This window comes from Phodopus roborovskii, unplaced genomic scaffold (assembly GCF_943737965.1).
Source record: "Phodopus roborovskii unplaced genomic scaffold, PHOROB, whole genome shotgun sequence".
NCBI classification, from domain to species: Eukaryota; Metazoa; Chordata; class Mammalia; order Rodentia; family Cricetidae; genus Phodopus; species Phodopus roborovskii.
Window position 1 is genome coordinate 6,392,925 of NW_026125489.1, and position 9,312 is coordinate 6,402,236.

The 9,312-nt window shown below is 49.3% G+C and overlaps 1 protein-coding gene across 1 annotated transcript in view; it reads right to left on the reverse strand.

Moving 5' to 3' along the window:
- Positions 1–2,379, reverse strand: part of Gns (glucosamine (N-acetyl)-6-sulfatase) — a 28,732-nt gene extending 26,353 nt beyond the window's left edge. Inside the window, exon 1 of the mRNA XM_051176172.1 lies at positions 2,190–2,379. Coding sequence (XP_051032129.1) covers positions 2,190–2,357 — 168 coding nt within the window. The 5' untranslated portion in view covers positions 2,358–2,379. The remainder of the gene's footprint in view (positions 1–2,189) is intronic.
- Between the last annotated feature and the right edge of the window lie 6,933 nt (positions 2,380–9,312).

Genomic DNA, 9,312 nt, shown 5'->3' on the forward strand with positions numbered 1-9,312 from the left:
CCAGCAATCTGAAACACAATTCCTTTTGTATGGTAAAGACACTATACATAAGATTTTATACATAAACTAAGGAATACGTGTGACCTCTCTCTCTGACAATATTCCAAAAAATGCCACTGAAGAACTCAGACAAGAGTGCAAAGTGCCGACGTGGGTGTGGGTGTTCCAGAAGACATGTGGCAAGGCAGGGTTACCACAGTGTTCTAGCAAAGCAAATAAAACTGCTGTCCCCAGAGCTTCTGTGATGTTGGACACCTCACACCCTGCCCGCCACCAAGGAGGCTCCGGAACATCATTGCAAAAAACACCATTTACCTATTTAGCATGGGTGCTGGTGCTGTGACACTTCAGGGAACTGAACTCAGGTTGTTGACAGGCCCAGCATAAAAAAGAACCCAGGGCTGGAGAGATGGACCCAGGTTCAACTCCCAGGACCCACACGGGGAATGGCTCCTCCAAGTGGTCTTCTATCCTTCACATTCAGGTCACTGTGCCATGTGCACATACACCCCCCCCCCCCAAACACAGAGCCTGCTGGCATAAAGAAGCAAATAGAGACGTTCTAGAGGCAAGTGGCACCTCCACTACACAGGGACAACAGCCGAGCTAAGTGAAAGTCACCGAACCGAGAACACCTTATATATCATTAGTCAATTTGGTTTTCATCAGTGGTATTAAGGCAAGACTTGTTGAATACTTTAGTCACGGTAGAGGCAGCTTTTTTTTTTTCCTGGACAAAACACTCTTTAAGGATTTGGTTTTTTTTAAAGCTTTGAAATCCCGGCCATTGTGGGGCAGAAGACAAATCTCTGTAAGTTCAAGGCTAGCCAGGGCTATATAGGGATACCCTGTCTCAAAAACAAAAAACAAACAAAAAAAAAAAAAAAAAAAAAAAACACGAAAATCAAACAGGGAGGGAGGGAGGGAAAGAAGGAAGGAGGGAGGGGAAATGAAGAGAAGGAATCTCTGGGGGCAGGAGGATATGGAACATCTTGAATGACAGTAAAACCTAAGCTAAGGATGGGAATTAAGACTCTGGGTACAGGGGTTATTTCGGCGGGAGAGCACCCTCTCAGCATGCATGAGACTTTGGGTTCCATCCCCAGCACGGAGGGAACGAGATTCAACGTCCTCATGGCTCAGTGGAAACTGCAAAGCAACAAGGCCACGGGGTCTACGGGGGAGGGGGGGGAAGAGGGGCTGAGGCAGTGGTCATGCAAACACCTCAAACCCATCTAGAAAAGACAGACCCACGGAACACACAGCACACATTACTTCACAGCCCAGGAACATACATACAGCTCTGCTTACCATTGTCACATGTGACACGCGGGAAGCCAAAATGCTGGCAGCGGCTGGCTCGCCAAACCGATTTCACAACTCACTGAGCGGCTGCGACCAGCAACTTGAAGGGCACTGAGCTAGGGTTATTACCACACAGGAAAAGGCCGGACCCTGCTGCTGCTTCAGCTCAGCCATCAGCTGAGAGCAAAAGCAGAACCGAAAGGGACAGGGGAAACTCTTTGCAACGCGAGCAGTGCTGACCCAGGACGAAACCAGTGGAGGTTCGGTCTTAATCCGCCTCCCCTTCAGTCAGTGCCTTGGGCAAGCCCCCAAGGGGTCGTGCGTGTGTGTGTGTGTGCGTGTGCGTGTGTGTGCGTGTGCGTGTGCGTGTGCGCGCGTGTGTGTGAACTGACTCTGGGACGGAAATGAAGTCTCCTGACACCACCCATTCGGGTTAAAGTGGAACCTGACAGCAATGCTGATTTCTTCCCCCTTGATGCTTCAGCAAAACACACTTCTCTCAGCAGCAGCCCCTTCATTTAGTTCCCACACCAAACCACTAGAGCTCCAATCATCCCGCAGCCATCCGCGCAAATGCCGACCGTGCCAGGGGGACCAAGCGGGGGCCTGGGGTCTCCCTGACCCACCCCTGGCATCCACAGGTTCGCCCCGAGCCGGTGGACGCCGCAGCGGGAGGGTCCCCACTAGAGGCTCCGAGCGCACGGCGGTGCGTGCGTGCGTGCGCGCGCGCGTGCGCTTGCGGGGGAGCCCGGGAGAGGGACGCGAGTCCTTCCGGCCGTCCGGGCTCACGGAGCGCCCGCGCACACCCCGGTGGCCCGCACGGCCCAGGCGGCCGGCGCAGGGGGTGCGGGCAGGGTGCGGGCGTGGGCGCGGAGCGGGCTTACCATGCCGCCGAGCTCCGCGTCTTGGTCGTCGGTGAGCAGCAGCAGCACGTTGGGCCTGCGAGCCGCCCCGACGAGCCCCAGGCAGGTGCCCAGCAGCGGCGGCAGCAGCAGCAGCAGCAGCGCGGGCGAGCGGCCCGGCCGGGGCCCGGCTGCGCACACGAGCCGCATGGCCACCGCGCTCCGCTCGGCTCCGCTCGGCTCCGCTCGGCGGGGACCGACAGCGACCGACGGACCCCGAGTGCGCGCAGGCCGGCCGGGTCCGGCTTTCTCTCCCTAGGCGAGATCACGTGAACTGGAGGCAGGGGGCGGGGCGCGCCGTCACGTGACGGGCCGCCGGGGGCGGGGCCTGGAGAGCCGGGGCGCTGGGCTGCCGGCTGCACAGGGCTGGGACCGCGCGCAGCCTCTCTCGTCCCTCAGGCCCGTGTCTGGTGCAGAAGGAAGGACTACCGGGGACGGGGGGTGAAACCGGGGTGCAGTGGGCTCGCCGGCCCTCCGGAGAGAAGGGACGCGTCTGCTGTGGACACAGATCAGCTGCTGGCCAAAGTCCGGGCCGATCCCCGGGGTTAAGGAGCAAACTGCTCCGCCTGCGTCCTTCCGCTTTGGGGAGGTGAAGTTCTCATTCGGCCCAGCTGTTGTTTAATTCTTCTTGGCCCGGCTGGCAGGCAGTTTCAGACCATTAGTCTTTATGCTAAGTAGTTCTTGGTGGACGTTTTAAAAAGTCAATTACATGTTAATACGCGTTTATTTTGATGTCTCGAACATTCCGCGGCATGTGTGTGGACTTCAGAAAACAACTTGCTGGAGTCATTCGTGCCTTCTAAGGAGTGGGTCCGGCCAGGGGATCGAACTCAGGTCCTTAGGTTTGGCTGCAGGTGTCTTTGTGTGCTGAGTCTTCCTGGCCAGGCCTCTGTTGAGTTTTCTGCAAGTCTTCCTGGAAGCTTTTTTAGAATGTGTACGATCAATTGCAACGAATATTTTTCCTTTGTCGAATCCAGGCCTCAGGTAAATATTTTCAGTTGGTTAAATTGCTGTTAGGGCTTCCTGTAAGATTAATGCACTGTGTACCATGAGTATTTGTTTTTAATGCAGAACACGTACATTGCCATTTGCGTTGGCATTGAACTCAATACCTTTACATATATATTTTCAGATTTATGTGTGTAAGTGTTTGCCCGAGTGCATGTTACATGCTTGTCCAGTTCCCGGGAAATCAAATGAGAGTATCCGGCCCCGGGACTGGAGGTGTCCTGAGGCACCACGATGGTTGCCGGGAATTGAAACAGGTCCCTTTGCAAGAGTGGACAATTCCCATGAAAATGTCCTTATAGTATAAACACTACTTTTCCTGCAGCCTCTGGAGTGTAGACCTTTGATACCCCTCTCCCACCACCCCTGGGAGACAAGGTCCTCTTCTGCAGCTCAGGTTTGCTCGGCTGCCCCCAAACTGTCACTTAGCTTTAAACTCCACAGGTCCTGTTTCAGCCCCCTGGAATGCTGGGACTTCCAGGGTGAACTGCCACACCCATCCTTCTCGGGTTCAATGCCCTCATAGCCACACCCCTAACCAGGATGGACTGACCCAGCAAGATTAACCCTCCTGCTGTGAATAATTAGGCCCTGAGGAAGAAATCTGTCCACACACAGATGATGACAGCCAGTGCCGGCCTGTGTGCAAGGAAAGAGAGTTCTTCAGGCTTCTGGCCATGAAACCCTAAGAGTAGGAAAGTGACTTGGGAACCTCTGACAGGTGTTAATAAGGGGATGGGGAGAAGAATATGGATGCTCCAACAAAGCCTTAATGACGCTTTTCCCAATAAGGGGGTCAAGGGGCCACTAACAGAGATGTCATCTCCAGTTAGAGGGAGGAGCTGCATTTCTGTTGGGTTGTTGGGGCAAGCTAAGCTAGGGACATGAGTGAAAGTTTAAAGATGCCTTTCTCATGAAATTAATTTTTTAACAATTATTTAGAGTGTGTGTGCATGCTGTGTGTGTGTGTGTGTGTTCTCAATCGAGTGCATACGTATACGCAAATGGCAATCAGGACCACTTAAGTGTCAGGGATTGAACCCAGGTTATAGGTTTGGTGGCAAGTACCTTTCCCTGTGGAGCCGTCTTGCCGTCTTGCTGGCACTCTCTTGAATTTTGAGACTCTTGCTTCTGTGTAAGATACCCGTCAGGATGACTCATCAGTGTATAAAGCAAGGCGAAGGTTGCCCCTGTAGAAGTAGCAGCCATCACTGTGAGGAGGGCTGGAGGTGTTTTCCCAGAGGTCGAAGGTCAAGGTATCAGGAGCAGGCAGCTGATCACCTGAGATCCGGGAGCAGATCAGAGGGGGTGCTACCCTCAGATAAAGCAAGGCTACATTCAAATAACCAGGCTTAAACACACTTTCACTCCATCAAGCTAGCTGCAGGAGACCTCACTCCCCTTCCAGAAGAAAGCCCCCCAAATGTTAAGACCATGAAAACTAGGTAATAAAGTGAAATTTATACATTCAGTAAAACTTACTACAGAGATCTCAAAGCAGAAGACCATGGCTCACAGCCAGGAGGAAACGGTTGCTTTGGAAACCAAGTGATGAAAAAGGTAACGGACCAGGGCTCCAAAGCACCTAATAGAACTATTGAAGTTTTTGTTTTTTACATGAAAGTATGAACCCAATAAAAAAAAAGAAAGACTGTTGTTGTTATTGTTGTGTTTTTTAAATGTCACCTACTAGTACTCTATCCCACTGGTCAAATTAACAGATTAAACAATGGGGGGGGGGATAAAGCTGACTTGACAGCGCAGAGATGGAAATAAAAATGTACAGAATCTCTGTGATCTATGTGATGCAACGATGTAGTCCCTCATTCATAGAACGGGAGTTAGGGAAAGAAGTTTTTTTTTTTTTTTTTTTTTTTTTTTTTTTTAGGAAATAATAGTTTCTAAATGCCCTAAATTTGGAGAAAATAGGATCCAAGAAGCTCAACCACATGGAGAAAAATCAGACATCCCTCCCCAAGGCATGGTGGCAGATACCTGTAGTTCCGGCTCTTGGGAAGCTGGGGGTGGGGGTGGAGAGGACCACACATTTGAGGGGGGAAAAAGAGAGTCTAAGAAAACTTCTAGCTAACCACCTACTTCACTGTAGAAGGCTAAATGGTAGCCTTCTAGGCTGGTACCAAGAATATTCTCTCTCAATCTGCTGATTAGCATTGTGGTGTCGGTGGCAGCCAGGGCAGAAGAAAAAGAAAGAAATGTGGAAGCACCTCCTCAGACGGGGGTGGAGACTCTCTCTAGGGGTGATGGGACCAGGGAGCCTGAAGATGAGGCCGACTAAAGTCTCATAGCCGGCTTTACTCAGAGCATCAGTCACGGTCTACGCTGAAGACTAAGAGGCATCACATGGGTAAGGTGTTTAATCACAGGGCAAGCCGCACGTGGCAAAAACATGTTTTTTCCACGGAAGCCTCTGCACAGCAAGAGCCAGTTGTAACGGATAACCCGAAGTGAGCTCGCTCGTATCCACCGCACCTGGGAAGGGCACGCAGCACATCCTAAGAGCAACCCTTCGTATGGAGGGACACAGGTTATCACACTTGTCTTCTCTTGCCGTCGTCTCACGCGGTCTCAGAAACCTCCGTTCATGGACCGCGTTCTGACATCAAACATTATTTTTGTCACTTTGACATTTTTTCCCCCTTTTCCCGAGACGGGGTTTCTCTGTAGCTTTGGATCCCGTCCTGGAACTCGCTCTGTAGACCAGGCTGGTCTCAAACTCTCAGAGATCTGCCTGCTTCTGCCTCCCGAGTGCTGGGATTAAAGGTGTGCGCCCCCAATGCCCAGCTTGAAATCTAATGAAATAAATAAGGGTCAAAGTGCCTGTAAAATGTTTTCTTACTTGGATGCCACCCAGTATCAGTACCTCCTATACTGATTTTTGCTACTTACCAGCATGGATGTGTTCGAATACTTTTTAAAATGTATTCCTTGATAATTTCATACAGTATATACAAAGTATCTTGATCATTTCTACTCCAACTCCACCCATCTCAGTCTCCCCCAAACCCCAAGTCTTCATGCCACTCACAGCCCCACAGCCTTCCTGTCCTCTCCTGACTTTGTTCTTTTTTTTTTTTTTTTTTTTGTGACCCAATTCGTCTGGTCTGTCTAATCAGTACTGCCTGCTGGAATGTTGATAATCTTGCTGGCTTTAGTTTGTTCAGGTCTTGCTCAGGGAGCTGTAGCTACAGTGAATCTATAAATGCAAGTCATGTCCGGAAGACAGCAAAGCACCCCAACCATGCCCCAGCTCTCGAATTCCATCTGCCCCTCTTCCCTGAGCAGTAGAGGGGGGAGGATTGGTATATATAGACGCCCTGTTTGTGGCTTAACACTAAGTCACTTGTCAGAATTTTGATCAGTCCTGACTCCATAGTAACTACTGCTCAGTGCAGAAAGCAGGGTCTCAGGCCGAGGTCAACACTCATCTATGACTAGAGACATAAATATTGAGAGAGCAAATTGACAACATCCCCTTTAGAAAACCCACAGTGGTAGCCTCCCCACCCCACCCAGGCTCCATGACCTCCACAGCCATGGGATTTGACTAGACTGAGCATACTAGGCATGTCTTCTTTCCTACAGAGTAGGCCTCATATCCAACCAGAAGGTAGTTGGTTGTCTATAACCTCCATGCTTCTCCTGCACCACTGGACACACTTTTTGCCTGGTGGTTGTAGTATCCAGGGTTCACTACTGGGTGAGTCCATTGATGACCTTTTTCCCCTGGTGGCCTGTGTAGCATCTCAGAGCACTGAGAGCTAGCCCACAGGTGGGAGTTTTCAGTGAGTCCACTTTGATTTCTCTAGGTCTGTGTAAAATGTGTACCTTCGGCAACAGGCAAGAACCATCTAGCTACAGCAGGCGAACAAAGCCGTTGCTTTGGGGGCCTCAGGGCCTCCCTGACTAATAATTCACAGGAAGAACCTAGCACCTGGCACTTGGATTCTAACTTAAAAACCTATGTCTTCTCAGCGAAGGGTTGTCTGCCTATTCTGGGTACCTGTGTTCAACCGACCGACTCTTGTTTCTTCCTCCTCCTGGCCCTGGGCAACCAGGTTTCTGTTGTGCCCCATGTAATTGCTAAAAGAACTTCTTAGGCAAAGTGTGCAAACCAATACAGAGTATTTCCCACAGCCTCTTGTGACAAGCTTCTCAAATTCACCAAAATGCTCATTCAACACATTCCTCTTGAGGACTTACTATGTCCTTACTATGACCAAGCCGTAGTCAGCTGACCTTAGAGTCGAGGAGTTAATCACTCTTGGAATTTCAGAGTTTGTAGAGCTTTTTCAAGAAAAGTGCACAATTAGCACTCGAAGTGGCTAATATTGGATGACATCGGGGTTCAAAGGACACTCTGAAGGGCTCCAGGTTCTTCTTTTTCCAAAATAGGGAACTGATGAGAGACAGCTTCAGAAGAGCCCAGGACTGCAGTGTGTGTGTGTGTGTGTGTGTGTGTGTGTGTGTGTGTGTGCATTTCCAAGAGAGGAAGCAGGCTGGTAGAGAGGTCACATTATCATTTTGTTCCCGAGGATCAGGGCTCCCTACTCTCATAACATGGAATTTTTGTCTCATTTGCATAATATGATCTGTGATCTTTATTTTAGTTGGTCTGTGTATGCACCTGTGTGTGGGGGGGTCATGTATGTATGTATGCCCATTCAAGTCCAGAGATGAACCTAAGATGCCTGTCCTCAACATGGTACCCTTCTTTTGAGATGGGGGGTCTCTCGCTGGCTTTGAACTTGGGGATTAGATCAAACTGACCAGGGATGTCCCTGTCTCTACTTCTCCGTTCTTGAGATTACAAGCATAAGCTACTCCGCCGTTTTTATCCTAATGGGGTCCTGGGTGGAACTCAGAACCTCATACTTGCATGGCTGCTACAAGCAGGAGACAGAACTGACACATTTTCTCTCTCTAGTCCTGGGGGGGGGGATGTAAATAAACCATTTCCTTTTATCCATTAAATTTCCTGTTTGCTTGTTTTTGGTAGAACGAAATGATGAGCAATGGGCCTGAGATCCCGTTTATTATCATGGACAGAGGCTTCCAATGGCAAATATTCCTATTCATACTATGTTCAGACTGTGCACATTGCTGGAACCCTGCAGAACATAGTTGGGCTCTGCTCAACAAAGCTCCAAGTACCTCCCCCCTCCCCTACTGTGCAGGGGAGAGGAGCAGGTCCTCACTGAGGTGTTCTGTCAGAACTGTGGGGCCCAGAACAAAAGAACCATCACTGACACACAGGTCCAGGAGTGACTTACACTGGTGAACCAGACCCTGGCATCTGCTTTTCAGCTTCCCTTTTACTATACCAAGAAAGCCGTGCTAGGAGCTGGCCGTGGTGGCACACAACTTTAATTACAGCCCTCTGGAGGCAGAAACAGGCAGATTTCTTCAAGTTCAAGGTCAGCTGGGTCCACACAGAGTTCCAGGACAGTTAGGACTGCATAGAAAAACACTGTGTCAAATAAATAAATAAAACAAAATAAAGGCAATGCTAGGCACCAGATCTTGCAATGCATGTTTGTTCTGAACAACTTTAAATTTTATTTTATTAAATAAAAAACTGTAAAAACACAACTATAAGATTTGCAATAAACAGAGAAGTTAAGTACAAACTATTGTATGTGAATGAATTATTATATAATTGGCAGTATCAACACTAACTACAAAATGTTTATTTCCACAGTGAGAATAGGAGGAATATTAACATTAAGGAGTAAAAAATTATTTAAGCTGAATATATATATTCACAATTAAGAATAGCTTTATATTGAAGAGAATTTTTAAATAATCAGTCCAGTCCAGCCCTTACAAGGCTGATATTTGTATTCAAGGAGACCTGGAATAAAAGATGGACATTTAACACTACAGCGGTTTCAGTCAACTTCCACGAAGGAGGCAGATCTCCTTAGTTCCAGAAAAAAACAAAAAAATGACTTTAAATGAATGCCCATGACACCCTTCTCTAGCATTTCTGCAGAGCAGACTCCATTGGCTGTACTCCGTACTTCATATGGATCATGAAAGGTTGCAGGGCAGGCTGGGCAGGGGGGGGGGGGAGCCG